The 20,302-nt window shown below is 51.6% G+C and overlaps 1 protein-coding gene across 2 annotated transcripts in view; it reads left to right on the top strand.

The window, feature by feature from the left end:
- Positions 1–20,302, top strand: part of PITPNM3 (PITPNM family member 3) — a 73,093-nt gene that overhangs the window by 14,367 nt on the left and 38,424 nt on the right. Inside the window, exons 2-3 of one of the 2 annotated variants that reach the window (XM_041000573.1) lie at positions 1,454–1,549; positions 8,773–8,880. In XM_041000573.1, the coding sequence (XP_040856507.1) occupies positions 1,454–1,549; positions 8,773–8,880 (204 nt within the window). The remainder of the gene's footprint in view (positions 1–1,453; positions 1,550–8,772; positions 8,881–20,302) is intronic. The other variant, XM_041000574.1, reaches the window with a different exon arrangement.

Here is a 20,302-nt window from a genome sequence, read left to right as displayed (position 1 = left end):
GCAAGTACAGGTCATTTTTTTTTTAATGGAGTCAAAAGGCACATACTGTTCTGGGATGTGCCCATGGCAAATCTCTTGAGCATCTTTCCATGTCAGTATCTGAAGAGTTACTCCATCCTCTGTGGGTGTGTGCCACCCAGCCCCCGTGAATAGACACATGGGCTTCTTGCAGACAAGTGGCATGTCTGAGCCCCAGGTGGCCAGTTATGTGCTTCGGTCTCTCAGCTCATCTGCCATTCCTTCCAGAATTCTAATCATTTTAGGCATTCATTTCCGCAGTTTTAATTCCCTGTGCAGTCCCCAGCATCTCATTCCAGTGTATCTGAGCAGCTTGCTGAGGGGGAGGTGGGAGTGCTGGTCTCACAGGGGTCCCCAAGTACCTGGTGCAAGGGACTCTGACAACAGAGCGGGGTTTTCTGGCTCCACATCTGTCCTCCCAACCCTCCTTCCGTGGTCCTGGCCCAGCAGGTGGTTTGGGGCAGAGTTTGGGATCAGGGTCCACCTTCACAGGGTGGCCTCATTCTCACTGCTCCCAAGCACCCCTTAGCCCGACACCCTGGCCTCTGCAGACAGTGGTAAGAACTGTGAATGCCTCCCTGGGCCCGCTGAAATCAGGTGCTGCTGAACATGCTGGATCCTGCCAGCTAGGGATCAGTTGGTGTCATCATGCTGCAGAGGGAGAACTGAGGCTGTGGGATGGGAAGGACAACGCTGTGTAAGTGGCTGCTGGCAGAGGTGAAGCTCCAGTCTTCCTCTCTGTTCTGGGTCCTTTTCTCTGTTGGGGCTGCCCATGCTGTGTGCGGTCCCAGGTGGGCCTGTGTGTGCTGTGTGTGGTGGCCACTTCTTGTGTTCATCAGGGTGTCTGCTACCCACCCTCCTCTACCCTCTGCACATTGGGCATGGCCCTGTGACTTGCTTTGGCCAATGACCCATGGGCAGGTATATCATACTGGATGACATACGGGCAGGCGTCATTCTGGGTGACAGATGGGTAGATGTGTTGCTTCTGGGCATAAGCATTCAAGGCTGGGCATGCTTTCTTGTACCTTTGCCTCTGCTTCAGCCAGCCTGGAGGTCTCACCACATTTCAAGGCAGTGATATTGTGAGGGGGTGGTACCTTTGAGAGACAGGGATGAGCAGGGCCCCCTTTGGGTCTGTGCACAAGTGAGAAAGAACCTGTCTTTCTTTGAAATGGCTGGGGTCATTGGTTATCACGGCATGACAGCCTCTTCTAACGGATACACTATGTCTTGACAAAAGTCTCTGATCTCCTCTGGCCCTAACTATTCACCTGTGAAACGGGCACATACATTCCCACCCTTATGTACTAGAGGAGAGGGTGGGCTCTGTGAGGCCTGAGGCAGCACAGGTTGAGGATGGATGTGCAGCACGCTGCCTGCCGTCTGGCCTGGCTGGTTTGGGCTTGCCTAATGAGTGTGCTCCCTTTGGCAGGTGGCCCTCCCCCGGGCGGCGGCGCCCCCTGGCACCTTCGAAATGTCCTTAGTGACTCTGTGGAGAGCTCAGATGATGAATTCTTTGATGCCAGAGGTGAGTGAACCCATCCACTGACCCCACCCCTTACCCCACGCCTGGCTGGGTGCCCTCCCTAGAGCTTCTGTTGGGGGCAGGGATGCTGTAGAAGGCTGACAGATCTCACCACTCAGCTCTCCCACCCAATCTCTGAGTGTCCCAACAGCAGGACCCTGGGGTTCATCCCCGAGCTCTTTGACATTTGTGCCAGAGCTTGTGCCAGGCTGTCCTGGGTGCTGGGCCCCCTGTACTATCCAGCAGGCACCGGCACTTGCTCTCAGCAGAAGGGGCCAGCACCAAACAATGACACCGAGAGGGAAGGGCACCTATGAAGCTCACTGCATTTTCCCCATAAAGCCCCCAGACAAACTCTCGGGCCTTCGTGCTCATCCAGCCCAGCCATTCCTCCACATGTGCAGATTTCCCCTTGGAGCCTGGAGGCGCCCATCTCAGTGTCTCCCCGCACAGACCAGCAGAGCTGACAGCCAAGAGCTGAAAGCTCCATGTTGCCAGGAGAGTGGCATGGTCTCACAGATACTGGGGACACTTGTGGGACTGAGAGCTCTTAGATCTGTACCCCCTCTTCTGCCTCTGCCCCAGTTACACTCCCCACTCCTGCATACTCAAGATGCACATAGTCGTGGAAGAGACCAGCCTTGGGGGCCAGCACTGGACAGTCCCTTGGAAAGGTTTGTCCTACTCCTCAATAGTGCACTGGTGGGGAAACAGACCAGAATCTAGAATCCTCCCAAGATCCTGCCTCAAGATGGGAATTGGGGCCTGGAGCTCAGTGTCTTCCACTTGTTCCTCCCTCTCGCTCTGTACAACGCCACTCCTCCCTCCCCAATCCCGGCCCAGCACTGGGGCTTCCCTGGTGGTGTGAGACACTCTCAGAGCTCACAGTCTAGGCACAGAGGGATACTCTCTGTGATTCTGGGGGGGCTTGCTTATAGGTGGAAGGCAAAAGAGGGGTTGGGGGACAGCTGTTGGGCCGGGTCAGGGAGCTCCCTGAGCCTGTAATAGCTCCAAGCTAGGATGTCAAGTCTTGGCATGGAGGTGTTATTCTTCCTCCTGTCAGTACTGCCACAGGTTATTGGAGATCATAGCCTGGGTCTGTGGAGGTCAGAAGGTACACAGTGAAGGAAAATCCAGCATGTCCAGAAAGGGCTGTGGCCTCAACCCTAAACCATAGCAGGATTGGCTGACACCACAAAGTGTTTGAGTGCACTGATTCCCCACATGGCTGCAATGGCCAGGGTTGGATCAGGTCAGAGCCTGCTACCAGGAACTTCATCCTGGTCTGTCATGTGCCTTGCAGGGGTTCAAGCACTTGAGCCAACCTCTGCTGCGTTTCCCAGGCCACTAGCACACAAGCAATTAACTTATACTGAGATTCACTGTGCATAGAACAGCATAACAGAACAGAACCTTGCCCAAGAAGACATGTGAGTAGCAAAGAGACACATTGGAAAGCTGCTCCAACGTCACTAGCTGTTAGGGAAAGGAAGTTGTGAGAACAGTGAAGTGAAAGGACCAACAGGAGTGTGCAGGGATGCGAACCTTCCAGCCTTGCCAGTCAGAATGTGCAATGGTGCAACTCAGACGGGAACTGCTGGCAATGTCCACCAGACCAAAGTCAGACCTGACTCATCCCCTCCACGCCAAGGGGAGGAAAGCAGGCAATTCACTCATGCATGCTTGCAACAGCTGCATCCCTTTTAGCTCCGACCTGAAACTAATACAAATCCACATTGGTGAGAGAGAGAGAGAAAGCAAAGGAACACCTAATGGTTACAGTAAGAAAGAATGGGCGACTGTGTGGACAGATCTCAGAAATGATCTGCTGAGTACAAGGCAGACCCAAGCACACACTGCACCTAGAGCCTCCTTGGGGGGACATACACATCAATCCACAAGCACTGTAGCAGATCGGGGGTCGCCAGAGGACAGCCGGGAATAGGGAGAGACAGAACACTTCTGGAGGAGCAGACCATGCTCACTGCCTTGCTAGATGGCTTCAAGGGGACACAGTGAGTGGTCATGCCATGGTGCAGCTGGATGTGTAGCTGCCTGATTGTCATGGCGGCTCCCCAAGCCTCCCTGCCCCCCACGACTGCAAGGCATTCCCAGCTGAGAACTGAGGACCGAGGAACCAGCCACAAGTGGGTCTAGGGGCAGCTCGTTCTGGATAGTGGGAACAGCAGGTGCTGAGCGATTTCTGGAAGAAGGAGCTTGGAGCCTCTGAATTAGACAGGAGCTCAGAGAACCAGGACCTTCAGAGCGACAGATTCCCACTGGGAGTCAGTGTCCTCTGCACGTACTTCTCTGTCCAGGCTCCAGTTGGCCCTGTGTGCTCACATCCCTGTTACTGAGAAGACTAGAGACATGAACCTCAGGACCCCCTTGGAAGGATGCACCCTCAAAATCAAGCCGTGCCTGGACTATGAGAGATCTAGCTCCACGCTGTGGGTGATGAAGATGGCAGAGTGACAGGGCAACTCACTGGAAACCATGGGTGTAGAGAACCGGGCATGGCCATGGTGAGACAGCTGACCTCTCAGAAAGCTCGGCTTCCATGAGGTTCCTGGCCATGCCATGCTAAGTTTGGGAGAGAAAATGGGATGCCAGGTTGGAGCTAGAGTGGCCACTGTGGCCACGTGGGGAAGTTTAACTTGTGTGTGGCTGGATAATATTGCTTCCCAGTCTGTTTCCGTAGCAAATTGTTTCTATCAAGAAAGTACCAGATGCATCCTTCACTTAGACGTAAAGCAAATCCCAATTGAAGTTGTTTGGCCACTTGACCTGGAGACATGGAGAAGTTCTTGTCCTGATTGGGCAGGACTGCCAGTGGACAGTTCATAGACTGGCAGACAGGGGCTCTGAACTCATGGGCTAGCCCTGCCTTTGAGGTTCTGGGTGACCAGGGACCCATTGTGCAGCCCACCGTGAAGATGCTAGATGCCACCTGGAAGGTTCTTTCAGCTCTGAATGCTCTGTGAGGCTCCCACGTGTGGCCTGGCCAGGCCCTGTTGGCACTAGTGCCTGGGGGTGGAGTGGAAATACTTGTTTACCCCTCAGCTCCTCCCCTCCATGAATATGCATGAGCAGGCAGGGAGGCCCATGGTTAACAGGCCTGGGGCTGGGGAGTAGGAATTGGGGGTGAAGTCAGACAATATTTCTAGGGCACAGTCTGCTCAAGGTAACTTGACCATGGGCAAAGCATGATACCCGCTCCCTGGGCAGAGTCAGGGGGATTCTCCAGACTGTGAAATATCTGTCTCTACCTGTTCCCTTCCTCCCAAGTAGCCTCTGCCTCTCTCAGGGCTGGCAATGGCCAAGGTGCCCCATCCCCTTGGCAGGAACGAGGCTGGACCCAAGGAGCTGGACTGAATGCTGCCATCTGTTGGTGATTTTGACTTTGGTTGCATTCTCACAGTCTTCTTGGGTTCCCAGCCACAGCGGGCGTGGAAAGGGAGTAGAAAGGGGTGCCCAGAGACCTCATCTGTGGAAAGTTGGGACTGGAGCTGCAACTATGAGTCTCCTCGATGCGGGAAGGCACAGGAGTAGAGAATGTTCTAGAACCAGCTCAAAGACTGTCCTGGGACTGGGTGGGGTGGGGACCCCAGAGCCAAAGTGGGACCTCTGGGTCCCAGGGAAGACTGGTGTGGTGGCTGCGGAGATGGGGGCCCAGTCCCTCAGCTCCAGGAGGATCAGCTCTCCTGTCCCAGTGTCCTGTAGACCCAACTGCGACCACAGAGGCTGCTGGGGTTGGGAGCAAGAGGGCCAGGGGCAGGCTCCTCTCTAGCACCAGGGAGTATACTTCAAGGGCTAGAGCCAAGCTTTGGCCAGGGTCAAGGTCCATTTGAGGTCAAGCCTGTGGTTGCAGGCGATGGCAGATGAGCCTCAGCTTAGTTGGCAGGGATTAGGCTTAGTGGAGGTGGGGCTGGTACTAAAACCACCCAGGCCAAGGTCACAGGGAGTTGAGGGGAGGGGAAGAGGGGGAGAATTAACATGCAGGGGATGATTAAACCCACTGCCAGGGCGTTTCCTCATGGGAGCTCTTTGTGGCCTCTGGGGGTCCTGCGGGGAAGGCCTGGCTACAGTGACAGAGTAGAGTGAAGCTCAGAGCCCAGCCATGGGACCCCTGACACAAGTGACTCCAAAAGGAAGGGGTTCAGAGGCAGCTTCTTCTCTCTCTCTCTCTCTCTCTCTCTCTCTCTCTCTCTCTGTGGCTGCCACCCATGGGACAAGAGTCCAAATGTCAGGAACTGGGACAGGGAAGAGGTGGGAGAGGCAGGGAGAGATGAGAGATGGGTTGGAGAGAGAGTGACCTGGAGCAGGCAGAGCACCTAAGGAGCAGGGACCCCAAGCGCGACAAGGAACCCCATGAGAATGGAGGGAGGTCAGGGAGAGGATCCTGCACCCATAGGAGATGAGGTTCCTGGAGAAAGGAGAGAACAAGGGAGCTCGAGCCAGCAGCCCAAAGAGGTGGACAGAGGCGCCAGAGAGCAGCACAAGGGCCACGAGCGAGAGGCCCCCTGAAAGGGATCCAGAGACGGGGAGAGGATCGTAGTGCGAGTCTGATTGACAGAGGATACAGCCGGATCCCACAGTCCTCAGGAGGAAGGCTGGAGCTGCAGGAAGGAGGCTCACCCCTTCAGAGCCCCCCGGCAGACCCTATAAGGCTCTGCTGGTCTCGCATGTACCCCTGGGAGAAAACCGAGAGCCAGAGAGGGCTGTGCATCTGGCATGGCACCAGAGTGCTGGCTCTCTCTTCTCCCCCTTCCCCTACCCCAAACCTGGGGCTCTTTGCAGCAGGAAGGCCATGTCGCATGCTATACACAGATCCTTTAGGGATCCAGGCCCTGCAGAACAAAGGTTAGGGCAAACAGATGGAGAGCTGCCTTCTTGGTAACTTAGCTAGGAGATGCAGAATCCAGGTGGGCTGCTGGTGGATCCTGACTGTCTGGAGTGGCATGTCCTGGGGACAGCACCCTAGGGGTGGGCCTTGGGACACAGTCCCACATGGTGGCCATGGCTGGCTGCATTCCCACTGCATGCTAGGCATTCTTGCGAGCAGCACCGTTCATCTCATTCAATCCCCACAGCAACCCATGACACAAAACACGGCTGTGTTAGCATTTCATAGATGAGAAAACCGAGGCCTCACATGGATTGTACACCAGCAGGGGCAGCAGCTCCAGGACTGAAAACCGTCAACCCAGCACCAAAACTGAACTCTCTTACCCCACTTCACGCCCTGCCTCCCCAGGAGTGAGGCCCTCCTTCTTGTTTATGCTCAACATCTTTGCTTGCCGAGCTTCCTGCGGATGTACTGTAGTATCTGTCCCCACGGCACCTGGCTAGAACGAATAACAACACCCAAATTGGTGTTGCCATTTAGGAGCTAAGGAAGCAGCCCGTGACATTCAAGGGGCATGTATGTACAAAAAGCACATGGCCTCCAGGTGGCAGGTTCTGCCCTAGGGACCACTACACAGAGCTGCTCATAGGGGTGGAGCACCCCACAGAGGAAACCTGCCAGGCTCAAGAGAGTTATCTAGGCATGTGTGACATCTAGCTGGAGTTCGGGCAGCCAACAGGGGGAGTTCTCGGTAGGCTCTCCAGGACTACTGAGCTCTTCAAGTGTTCACTGTGAGTTTGACTCCCAGGCCCACCACTGACCTTGGCCTTAAGCATGATCTACTGAGTTCGCCCCGTGCCTCAGTTTCCTTGGCTACAAAACAGAAAAAATGGTAATTATACTTTTTGAGTACTATTCTGAAGTTAAGAGGGCTCATATTTGGAAAGCACTGTCTAACTGTCGCAGTGTGTAAGAGAAAGGAAAAGTGATCATTTAAGTCAGGAGGAGGTGCCTTGCCAGCAGTGGGGTCTGCATGACTACAGCTGCACTGTGGATCAGAACTCTGGACAGCTCCCCGAGCAGCTGCTCCACCATGTCCGGTCCACCTGCTGTGCTAAGTTGTTTGGCCACAAAGTGGGTCTCACCCCTCCATTCTTCAGGATTCTCTTCCATGTCCTTTAGTGTCGGTGCTGTGTGCAGGGTACGGGGGTGGGGGTGGGCGTGAAGGAAGGATAACTCTTCTGATGTGTGCCAGGGTGGAGAAGGCAACTCTCCCTCACCCCTGCTCACCCCAATAGGTTTGTTCTGTAAGAACTGTCCTGCTGGGTCCAGTGCGATGGCTCAATGGCTAAATCCTCACTTTGCAAGCACTGGGATCCCATATGAGCACAAGTTTGTGTCCCAGCTGCACCGCTTCCCATCCAGCTCCCTGCTTGTGGCCTGGGAAAGCAGTCGAGGATGGCCAAAGCCTTGGGAGCCTGCATTGACATGGGCGACCCGGAAAAGGTTCCTGGCTCCTGGCTTTGGATCAACTGAGCTCCGGCTGTTGCAGCCACTTGGGGAGTGAATCAGCAGATAGAATCTCTTTCTTTCTGTCTCTCCTTCTCTCTGTAAATCTGGCTTTCCAATAAAAGTAAATAAATCTTCAAAAAATAACTGACTTCCTGTAGGATGAGGGGCTGCAGCAGATGTAGGCACTGGATGTGCAGGATCCAAGGGCTGGTGTTCAGGATGGTTGGGGACTAGCACTCCCTGATTGCTTTCAGGACATTCACTGCTATGCTCAAACAAGGGGGCGAGGTTAGAGACAGGGTCACAGGGTGGAGTGCAAGAGAATGATGGCATTAAGAGGTCCCTTAAGTTGAGATGTGCACCAAAGGTTTCAGATAGCTCAGGGCATCCTTTGAATTCAGAAGCTTCACTGTGGATTGTTCCAGATTTCACCCTGGGACAACCCTTAAATTTAGACATTCGTAGTTCCATTTTACTGATGGGGGTATGGGGGGGCGCTTAGAAATCCAACAGTGTGCCCCATTACAGGCTGTTGGCCAGAGGCAAGGTTCTGCTCTTTCTCCATAAACTGCCTTTCATGAAACGCCACTCTCAGTGCCAGGATGGAGACTTCTCGCATGCCTCTAGTATCTTCTTACATAGCCAGGGGTGGTATCCCAGTACCCAGTAAGGTACAACAACGATGCCTTCTTGCAGCACCTGATTCTTGGATGCCTCCTACCCATCTGTAGCTGCAGACACTTTGAAAGGCTGCCATCCACCCCCACTGGAGGAAGGGATAAACCCTTCCTGTGACCTAGCTCCCTGTCAGGGCCACCTTGCACACAGTGCTGCCTGCTCATGCCAGCTCTGATCTTTCTCACAGAGGAAATGGCCGAGGGCAAGAATGCCATCCTCCTCGGGATGAGCCAGTGGAACTCCAACGACCTGGTGGAGCAGATTGAGACCATTGGGAAGCTGGACGAGCACCAAGGTGAGACTCTGCTTCTGTTTTGCCAGGGGCATGTACCCCACGGTGGGGCTGGTCACTGTGGCCCAGACTGGGGTTTCCTCTGCAGATTCCTCTCTCTGAACCCCTTTCCTTGAAGCCTCCCCAAGATCTGTGTGTTCTGAGGGCCTTGGTAGGGTTTTATGAGGGCAGAGAAATCATAGGATACATCAACGAAATTATCTTGTTCATGGAATGGCTACACCAAAAGCACAGGCAATTGAAGGCAGGTAACTGGGCCCATGCTCTTTGGACTTCTAAGCCTGTGGGGTCAGAATATGTTGGGGGAGGTGGGGTGGTGAAAACAGGCCTGTGATAGGGAGCAGGAGCCAAGGAGAGATGGGCAGCAGTGAGGGTCAGGACCTGCCTTGGCTGCCCTGTTGTACTTGGAGGGGTATGGCTGGGGATGTGTGTTGTTAGAACGTTTTGTATGGAGTGGACATGGCCTGCAGACAAAGCAGACTTGTTCTTCCAGCTCTGAGTGTGGCTAGTGGCCGCCATGGTCCGAGCCCCTCCTGAGCAATCCCTCTAAGTGCAGCGGGGACCACAGGTTGAGGCCTCTGTGTGACGATCAAGACACAGGATCAGGCCGAGGTTTCAGGTTGCTGGCTCAGAGGGGTGTGGCAGGACTTTTAGGAGGAGATGTGCAATGACCAAGGAGGGTCTCCTGATAATGGTGCAGTGGATCCAGGCTTTGAAAGGTGTGTGTGTGTGTGTGCGTCTGAGCTCACATGTAGGGAAACTGAGGCTTACAGAGTCTCTTACATTGGTGGAATGTGGTCGATGTTCAGTGGGTTGGAGCCAGTTCTAGAACGCCACCAAGGATGCAGGGTGCTGCCCTTGCACCTGTTGGCTCAGGCCACTCCCCTGTCCTCCCATAGTCCCCCACTCCCGCCCTTTTTTTGTTGTTGTTGTATTTATCTGTATAATTTGCTGTCACAGAATTGCTGGTGCTGAGCAATGCATAGAGGAAAGAGGTTTGTTTGGCCCATGATTCTGTTCAAGTACCATGGTGCCGGCCTCTGGAGAGACTGGGTGGGGGAACCCCCAGCAATGGTAGCATCGTAGGACTGGAGCGTATGAGAGCAGCGAGTGGAGCACCTGTAAGAGCTCACTTGGTGAGACAGAGAACAGGGGCAGGGGGAGGAGCCGGGCTTGCTCATTCATGACGATCCACTGTTGTAAGGGCTTATTCTTTCCCGTGAGAACCCAGGATTTCCTTCTGTCATCAATCTTGTTCCATTTGGGGACCAAGCTTGCAGCTCAGGAACTGCTGGGGTCCACACCGCACCCGAACCCTAGCACCTTCCTCTCCTGGCCTTTGCTATGCGTAGTCACAGTGGGCGGGCAGGGTTATCCTTAGGATCAAGTGTTTGGGAAATCTGGTTTCAGCCATGTCCAGGAGTGTGACAACTGTGGTGGTGGTCACCTGGTTCCTAACATCTGGTCCTTTTTCTGATCCCCTTTTCTTGCCTCCTTGGTTCAGAACCCTCCCCAGGCCAAAGTACCAATCTTGAGAATCGGGCAGGCCTAGAATGGAGACATATAAAGAAAGAGGTCTTCCATTCACCGGTTCTATTTCTGCATGATTAAAACAACCAGCACTGCAACAGGCTAAAGCCAGGAGCTTCATGTGGTTCTCCCACATGGATGGCAGGCAGGGGCCTATACACTTGAGCCATCCTCTACTGCTTTTCCCAGGCCTTTAGCAGGGAGCTGGCTCAGAAGAGGTGCAGCCAGGACTTGCACTGGCATGGAGACACTGGCATGGCAGGTGGTGACTTTACCCTCTATACCACAATGCCAGCCCCTGCAGGTGTTTCTTTGCCCTTTCCTCTACAGCAGAAACCCCAGGAGGGGTCCGCCCTGAGACAATATTTGGTATCCATAAAAAGACACTCCCAGGTTTGCATCTATTGCATATCTACTCATCTACTTCCAAGGGACGCCTCCCCCTTGCGCTTGATGTGCCGGCCAGTCCCAGTTCTTCCACAGACATCTGAGCTACCTTCAGCAGGGCTCCCACATCCGTCCCCAGCCAGCCTCTCCCTCCCACGGCCCACTGCTAACCTCCACCTGCGTGTCGTGCCAGCTGTGAGCGGACCTCGCCCTCTCCCCCTCAGCCTTAGCCCTGCTGTGGGTTTTGCCTTTCCTCTCTTTGACCGTTGACATCGCATGTTGTGTAGGCGCTTTGGGATGGATTGAACAGCTCCAGTTCTGGGGGCTGCTATTTCTGGTGTGCTTGTGCATGTGGTCTGCGTGCATATGTGTGCACGAGTGTGTGCACGCTGCATGTGTTTATGCATGTGCACACACGTGTGTACGTGTGTGTGCATGCTCACACTCACATGCTCTCTGTCCCTCAGGATTTTTTTTTTTTTTCGCTGTTCATCGTGGACTCATCCTACCCTCCCGTCTTCTCTTTTTGGTGGAAGCCGTGCGTCTTGTGTTTCTGTCCTCGGGGCGTGAGGGTTTCACTCGTCTGGATGATGTTATCGGCTATACCACAGCTTAAGGATCCTGTTCCCCATGGGTGGGATAAACTTAGCCAGCACGTCCACGGGCGGGTGAGCCCGAGGGTTCTAATGACCCAGGTGTGACTTCCCTCTTTCTGGCTGTCTGCGAGTGGCTCCTTCGCGGCTCCCTGCAGGAGGCTTAGGGACAGCCTCACCCTGCTGAGGCTCTCTGCCACAGAGGGGCTGTGTGTCGGCATCTTCCCACCCACAGGGTGACAGCTCCCAGCCTTCTGACCCAAGGATGATGGGTGTGCTTGCCCCAGGCTTTGGCTTTCATCTGCAGTCTGCAGTTCCCTCTTATTTCTGGAGACTTGAGTGTTGCCCGTGCTGTATTTTAAGCTTGGTTACGTCTCCCATTTTTGGTAACATGTTGCCCAGCACATGTGCATTTTCATGGAAGAGTCAATCAGCAGCAGCTCAGAGCAACTTGGTAATGATAAACGTTCTACAAGTGCTTGTCTGTGACTTATTTAGCGTTTCTATTATGGTAACAAAGACATAAAATGCACCATCAAAGCCATTCTGTTTTAAAAAGTTGCTTATCAGAAAGGTAGGAGAAATGAGGGGAGGCAGGAAAGAGAGAGACCTTTTATTCTCTGGTTCACTCCCCCAGATGCCTAAAGATGCTATTTAGCCTAGTGGCTAAAGTCCTCACCTTGTATGCACCAGGATCCCATATGGGCACTGGTTTATGTTCTGGCTGCTCCACTTGCCGTTCAGCTTCCTGCCTGTGACCTGAGAAAGCAGTGGAGGATGGCCCAAAGCCTTGGGACCCTGCACCCGCGTGGGAGACCCGGAAGAGGCTCTTGGCTACTGACTTTGGATGGCTCCGACCACTGAGACCACTTGGGGAGTGAGCCGGCAGACAAAAAATCTTTTCTCTCTGTCTCTCCTTCTCTGTTTATCTGACTTTCCAATAAAAATAACTTAATCTTTTTTTTTTTAATGCTGTTTGTAGTCAGAACTGATCCAGGTCAAAGCCAGCAGATGGGAACTCGATCCACATTGGTCCATGTGGGTGGCACGGACCTCACTGCTTAAACCATTCCCTCTGTCTCCTCCGGGTACACACTGGTGGGAAGCTGGAATAGAGAGCAGAGCTGAGATGGGAGCTGCACACTCCCTTCTAGGATGCAGGTTATCACAAACAGCATCTCAGGCACCATGCCCAGCACCTGCCCTGGAGCCGTCCCCGAGTGGGCAGCTCAGAAGCGCAGGTGCATCCATCCCCTGCCCTATGTGGCGGTTGCTGCCATCCACCTTCACCTCCATCTCCAAAACCTCTTTCTCCCTGCCACCTCACCCCCAGCACTTCTCCACGCTAACCCCAGTGTGCCTGACAATCCCAACTTCCCCCTGATGACTGCAGATTTTACTTCACCGGGCTCCAAATGTCGGTGTGGTCCTTTGGCGGCAGGCTTTCTTCCTTGTGTATAAATGGGTCTGAGATTCAGCCGTACTGTAGCACGAGTCCGTACCGCAGTCTATTTTATATCTGAATATTTTGTCTCGTGCCACACTTTGTTGATCCAGTCCTCTGCAGGTGGATATGTGAGTCGCCTCTTGTGGATAACTCTGCTTTGAACAAATGCCCACCTTGTTTCTTGAGAACATTTGAGAGAAAAAAACAAAACAAAACAAAACAAAAATTAATGATACAAACCAAGTCCCCGTCTCCCTTCCTTTTCAGCCCTCCCTGCCGAGGTTAGCTGCTCAGGGCGTCTCTCTGGAAACAGCCACTTTGCGCCTGTGTGCTGCTGCCTCCCTTTCTTCCCATTTCACAGTTGGCCTTGGAGAGCTTTGCATGTGGGTCAATACTCCTGCACTTTTACCATAGCATTTCCGGTTCTAAGGGGTACCAAGACTTACACAACCATTCTGTTGTGATAGACATATTCTCCGTTATTAGAAGTCGGCTATGTGGATTAAATATGTACACTCTAGGGCCTGGCACAATGGCGTAGTGGTTAAAGTCCTCACCTTGCACATACCGGGATCCCAGATGGGCACCAGTTCTAGTCCCAGTAGCCCTGCTTCCCACCCAGCTCCCTGCTTGTGGCCTGAGAAAGCAGTTGAGGACAGCCCAAAGCCTTGGGACCCTGCATCCACGTGGGAGACCCGGAAGAGCTCCTGGCTCCTGGCTTCAGATTGACTCAGCTCCAGCCGTTGTGGTCATTTGGGGAGTGAATCATCAGATGGAAGATCTTCCTCTCTGTCTCTCTTCCTCTCTGTATATCTACCTTTCCAGTAAAAATAAATAAATCTTTTTAAAAATTCATTGATTTATTTAATAGAGAAAGAGGCAGAGAGAGAGAGCTGGAGCAAGTGATGGGGAGAAAGAGTAAGCGTCTCCCATCTGCTGGGCCAGGGCCAAAGTCTGGAACCTGAGATTCCATCTAGGTCTCCTACACGCAAGGCTGGAATCCAGCTACTGGGCCATCACCTGCTGTCTGCAGGGTGTGCCTGAGCAGGAACCTGGGATCAGGAGCTCGAGGGAGGAGCCAAACCCAGGAGTTTTTACAATTGCTTGCCGCCAGGATGTTTTAGTGTTTCACCAAAGGCGTCTCCAAGCTGGATAAATACCTCTTTGGAAAGTGATGTCCTCTTCCTCACCCCCAGTTGTTTACTCGTATCTACTCCACACCTCATTCTTAATCAGTTTTTCTAAAAGGTATGATGCTCTTCTCAAAGACACAGATCTTATTTTTAGCAACCAATTCTATTTTTTTTCCTAGTTAATTAGCACAAATAAGTATTGTTTTTATTTCATTAATTGTCTTCTGCTTTGCTTGGGCGATGCTGTTTATCCTTTTTCTGAATTCCAGGGAAGAGGGTTGCTGATGGTTCTTGTTTTGTGATTCACATGTGCGCGTGGAAGGGTCGGTTCTCACGAGGCAGTCATGTGCTATTGGTTGGGGTCACATTCGCAAGAATAGGATTTCTTGATGATCTTTTTCTTTCTTTTTTTTTTTTTAGAAGATTTATTTATTTTTATTGGAGAGGCAGATATACACAAAGAAGGAGATACAGACCCTCTGTCTGCAGGTTTACTCCCCAGGTGGCTGCAATGGCTGGAGCTGAGCTGATCCAAAGCCAGGAGCTTCTTCTGGATCTTCGTGTGGGTGCAGGGTCCCAAGGCTTTGGGCTGTCCTCCACTGCTTTCCCAGGCCACAGGCAGGGAGCTGGATGAGAAATGCAGCAGCTGGGACATAAACCAGTGCCCATATGGGATCCTGGAGCATGCAAGGCGAGGATTTAGGCACTAGACTATTGCGCCCAGCCCAGTGATCTTTTTCTTAAAGGGAACTCCCATGCTGAATAAATTTCAGGTGCTCGCCTCCCTGCCACCCCATGCAAGGCCCCGATCGTCACTCTGGCTGCATCCCACAGGACTTGCATAAATAACCCTCTCACCATCAGTCATTGTAAGCCTACATTTTCGACCTCTTTTCCTAAAGTGTTATTTGGAACAGTTCATAAAGATATGGGTGAACAGATTATTTTTCTTGTTGATTTGCAATTTTATTTCATTTGTGATTAATATATTTAATAAGTGCTGTCCTTTTGGAATCCTTATTTAACACAGTTGTATGTGTGTGTGAGAGAGAGAATATTCCGAATGAATCTGAAAGCATATATGTCATGTATAGAAGTTGGGTGCCAAGTTCTCTACTGAACAAATGTATCAGCGCAGATTTCTCCTTTCGTTTTTTTTTTTTCTTTCTTATTGACACACTGACACTTCTTATACAACCCTTCTCTGTATCTGTAATTCACATTTGAAGACATATTTCCTTGCAGCATCTGGATTCAGTCAGCGTGTCTTGTTGCTGAATAGGCAAGGACGTCTGCTAGCTGCTGCTTTTCTCTAAGATTTTTACCTGCTTTTATTTCCTTGCAAGGGGAGGAGAGTGAGAGCGAAAGAGAGAGGAGCTATTTTTTTGTTGTTATTGTTGTTTGCTTATTGTTCAGGAGCCTGTGGCAGCTGTGGCTGGGCCAGGCTGAAGCCAGGAACTCAGCCCAGGTCTCCCCTGTGGGTGGTAGAGACCCAAGTACGCGCGCCACCAGCTGCTGCCGCCAGTGACAGTGGAGAAAGTCGGATGAGTAGTACAGCCGGGACTCAAACCCAGATCCTCTTGTGTGGGATGGCATCCCAGGTGCCACCTTAACCTCCCTGCCGAACACCCAGCCCTGCTTCAGTGTTACTTTTCTCACAGTTACCTGGGCCCTGCTGGTTGGTACAAACTGTTGCCAATTGAAAAGGACGTTTTTTGGTTTCTTTTTGCACAGACTTCTCCCTGTGTCCTTCCTTTTTTCCTTCCTTCCCATCTCCTTTCTCTTCAGATAAGTTTATTGAAGTATGATTTACATTCAGGAAAACTATATTAGCTGCATTAGCTAATACGTGCTGTATCAACTCTCCCTGTTACTTCCTGAATTCCATCATTCCCTCTTTCTCCTGGGCTAGCTCCCGATCTGCTCTGTAGGAAGGGCCGGTGGATAGGAACTTGCCCATTCCTTGCCTTTCTAAAGGAGTCTTTGTTTTGCCTTCTCGTCTGAATGCGCCTTTGTCCGTGGCCTATGTTCCCCACTATCTTTGAAGACGCTCCTCCATGGCTTCCTTGAAGTCAGAGACACCTGATGTCAGTTTTGAGTCTCATCCGTTTGTGGGTAACCTGTTGGTTCTTCTTCCAGAAGCTTTATGTTTTGAAGTCCTTAGCGTTTGAAGGCCAAAAATCGCAAGCTGTTTTCAGGGTGAGATGTTTTGTTGCTGGTGGAGCCTGCGCCTGCTGGTACCCGGTTTACCGCTGTGAAGTTTACCTTGCTTTGTCCCTTCAAGCGGTTCTCTCCCCATCCTGTCTCCCGGAGCCAGCAGATGTTCAGCAGAGGCTGTGGCTTCTCTGACCCTTGCTCAGCAGGTGCTCTTAGTTCTCATTCTTGATCCTCTTAGCAGGCACTGAGGGTCTGTTCACGTGAGTGTCACCAAATAACCAGGCCCAGACAGCAGGTACACAGGGGATTCTTCTCCCTGCGACAAGAACGCAGCGACAGGTGTAGCGCCCTAAAGAACCTGTCTCCCCAAGAAGCTGTTTGTGAAAATTCTTACAGAGAGGGTCGAGGGGGTGTCTGAGATGCAGAGGAAGGGGGCCCTCGCTGAGTGCAGTTTGCATCTTTACACACTCTGTGTGTAGACATCTGGTCCATTGTCGGTCGCGGTCTGGCTGCCCTGGGGTACAAGGTTGCAAGATGATCCTTCCAGCAACACGGGAACATGCTCTGAAAGCAAACTCGGGGAGCTCACTGGTTCAGATTCTCTTCCCTGGCATGCTGCGAGGGGGCTTCAAAAAGTCCCTGGGAGGTTTGCATGAAATTTTAATTTTGTTTTTTCCAGGAGTTAAAAAGAAGCATCTACTTATGTGAAAGGTAGAAAGAGAGAGAGAGAGAATTCTCTAGCCTCTGATTCTCCAAATGGCCGCAGCAGCCAAGGCTGGACCTGAACTCAGGAGCATAGAAGTCAGGACTCAGGAATTCCATCTGGATCTCCTCTGAGGGAGGCAGGGGCCGTCATCAGCTGCCTCCTGGGTGCATTAGCAGGGAGTTGGTTTGGAAATAGAGCAGTGAGAACTTGAACTGATGCTCCAACAGGGGATGAGAGTGTCCCACCCCGAGGTTGGGCCCACTGCACCCCAATGCCCGTCCCTTCCATGAATGTTTTGATTTCCACTCCTATGCTTTGGCTCTGACCCAATGCTCAGCCCCTTTGCTTTCACGGGCTGTTTCCATTCCACTGGAGCTTCGGTGTGTTTCCTTAAACAGTTCTCCATTTCCACAGGCTCTGATTTCCACATGACACCTGACACTGCCTCATGGAGACCCTGGGTCTATTCTGGTTTTTGAAAGTCTCCCTCACTTTCAGTCTCCTGGCAAGTGAGAGATGAGTGGAAACAGACACACACTGGACAGAGATCATGAGCGAGATCAGGACACAGGGTGCAGCCATCTCCAGTTTGAAGGTGGCACCTATTGAAGGTGGCATGTAGCTGCTGTGACCACTTGCCCAAATTTTTGCAAAAGGGAGTTATAATTCACATGGCCTAAAAACTTACCCTGGTAAAGTGTGCACATCATTGGTTTCAGTGTGTTCATATTGTGACAAAACCATCACTGTTATCTGGCTCCAGAAAATTCTTTTTCAAAATTTCTAAATCACTTCAAAAGGAAACCCCATCCCTGGTACCGGTCACTCCCTATTCTGGAAATTCTTGTCAATGGAATCAAGCAGTACACGGCTTTTGTGTCTGATTCGTTGCCCTTTGCATAATGGTTTTGAGATTCATCCACGTGCTAGTGCGAGTCAGCGTGTCACTGCTCTTGGTGGCTGCGTGATATGATTCTGTGAATGGACACGCTGTGTTTTGTACATCAATCACCCACTGATGGACATCTGAGTGGCTTGCACCCTTTGGCTGTGATGGGTGCTGCTAGCGCTAAGTGTTCAGACAAGCTTTTGGTGGACGTGTTTTCAGTTCTCTTGGGTGTGGAGCTACTGTATCTTATGGTAATTCTCGTCAACTTTTTGAGAAACTGTCCAGTTCTTTCCCCAAGTAGCTGTATTCTCTGGCCACTCCCACCACAAAGGTGAACGGGACCAATTTTTCCATATCCTCACCAGCACCTGCTGCCTCCTGCCTTTGTGGTTATTGCCATGCTACTAATGGATCGTGTTCTAATGAATTGTGATTTTACTTTTTATTTCCCTAGTGACCAATGCTCTTAAGCACCTTTTTGTGGGTTTATTGGACATTTACCTTCTTTGGAGAAATATCTATTCCAATTTTTTTCTCCCACATGGGAAAGCTAGGTGGGATTCCAGGCCTTGCCCTGGGTCAGCCTAGCTGTTGTCAACACTGGAGAATGAACAGCAGATGGGAGATCTTTGTGTATCTGTCTTTGCCTCACAAATAAATACATAACACTTAAAAGTCAGTTTACTCCTTTTGAGTCTATTACAGCTGGAACTATTTTCCTGACTTCATTTTCAGGCTACTTATGATGGTTATGTGGAAATACAGTTGATCTTTCTATATTGACCTTGTATTCTGAAATGTTGCTGAGTTCATTTATTTTCATTTTGGGGGGGATTCTAGCAGAGCTTTCTAAGATCGTAGAGTCTCCAAATGGCCATGGTTTTACTTCTTCCTTCCCCACTGGACACCTTTTATTTCTTTGTGCCGCCTACTTTCCCCAACCGCACCCTCCCAAACAACACTGGATGACGTCTTGTTCTGCTCCGAACTCAAGGTCCAAGTTCTCGGCTCCTCACCAATGATTATGCTGTTAGCAGCTGAGTTTCCTGTAGTTGTCCTATGTCTGGTCTTACTCCTAGTTTGTTGGAGTGCTTTTGTTTTATAACTTTATTTTATTCAGGAAAAAGTGTGGGTTTTTTTTTTTTTTTGCCAAAAGCTTTTTCTGTGTATTTTTTGAGATGCTAATGTGATTTCCTTTTATTTGACCAGTCTGATTCATTTTAATAAACCGAATAACCTTGCATTCCTGGGATACATTCCTCTTGGTCCTTGACACATATGTCGTCAATCTCTTATACTCTTCCAGAACAATTTGTGCTGAGGGTCTATGAGCTGTCACCTGAGTAGCAATTTCCAGTCATGCTTCTTCTTGGCCTTCAAGCAAACTTCGTGCAACAAGGCCACGCTCTTGTTGGCAAGAAGCAGGCACTGCCTGGAAACCCATGGTCGATCTCCTGCCTTCAGCTTTCCAAATAGCTGCATCTCCCTGTTCTTCGCCCGCACCTCTGGTTTATGCCTTGTATCGGGATGTGTGCCTCCCACCTGGGAACTTGTAGAAATGGGAGTGGCAGAGCCCCAGCAGAACCCATTGAATCTGCTGACCTCTGAGGGGCTGCATTCACCAGGCCTCTACCTGACTCCAAAGCACTTTGACATTACAGAATCGGGAATGAGTGTGACGCTCACTCGGTCCCAGGGAGGCACGTGTCCATTGCTTGTGCACTCGGTCCCAGGCAAGCACGTGTCTGTTGCCTTGTGCACTTGGTCCCAGGGAGGCACGTGTCCGTTGCCTTGTGTTCTCTGCCTCCTGTCGCTGAGTTTGCCGCCTGTCTCCCACAGTGCTGGCTCCCCTCCAGTATTTGGTGATGTTTGGACGTGTGCTCCACTTTGTATGGACAGCTCCCTGTTAGCCTATTGCTGAGCAATGCGATCTGCTGTGTGCACCTGCTGCTATCTAATTATGGGGGAAGGTAGGAAACAGCGCTGGGGAAGTTGATCCAGTAGCTTCTAGCTTACGCCTCTTGGGTTATTTTCAGCCTTCCCCAACCCATAGTGTCCTATTCCTCCGAGATTCTGTCCCCACACTTGGGGACAGATGTCTTTGCTTGGTATAAGCAGGGGTCAGGAAAGGACCAAAGCCCCTGGCTCCTGTACTATGGAAGCCCTGATAGCCACAGAAGCTTGCTTTGCACATGTATCTCCCCCCTTGAGCCTTCTGGTCCTTCTGAACTGCAAGTACTCTGGCCACACCCTCCCTTCCCATCACTCAGCTTCCTCTCCCCTGGGCAGGCTTTTGGATCATTTGGCCTTGGCAGGTCCCACAAGTCTGCCCCTGAAAAGAAACGTTGCATCTAGTTGTTGCCATCCTGAGAGCCTGCCTTCATTCTAAGCCGCAAATCCTTGCCTTTTCCGGCTGCCCTGGGTCTTGCAAGTTATGTAGCCCATCCGACCTCTTTCCGACAGATCTCTCTGCTTTCTACCCTAACGGAATGTTGCTCATGCTCCCCCACATTCCTCCTTCTCCCTGCCCCATCTGACCCCCATCCCCACTCAGTTTTGTTCTGCTAAAGGTATTCCTTATTT

This window comes from Ochotona curzoniae, unplaced genomic scaffold (assembly GCF_017591425.1).
Source record: "Ochotona curzoniae isolate NIBS_2020 unplaced genomic scaffold, NIBS_Ocur_1.0 scaffold_2453, whole genome shotgun sequence".
In the NCBI taxonomy this organism is placed as follows: domain Eukaryota; kingdom Metazoa; phylum Chordata; class Mammalia; order Lagomorpha; family Ochotonidae; genus Ochotona; species Ochotona curzoniae.
The sequence above is the reverse complement of the archived record's forward strand: the minus strand, read 5'-3'. Positions and strand labels throughout refer to the sequence as shown.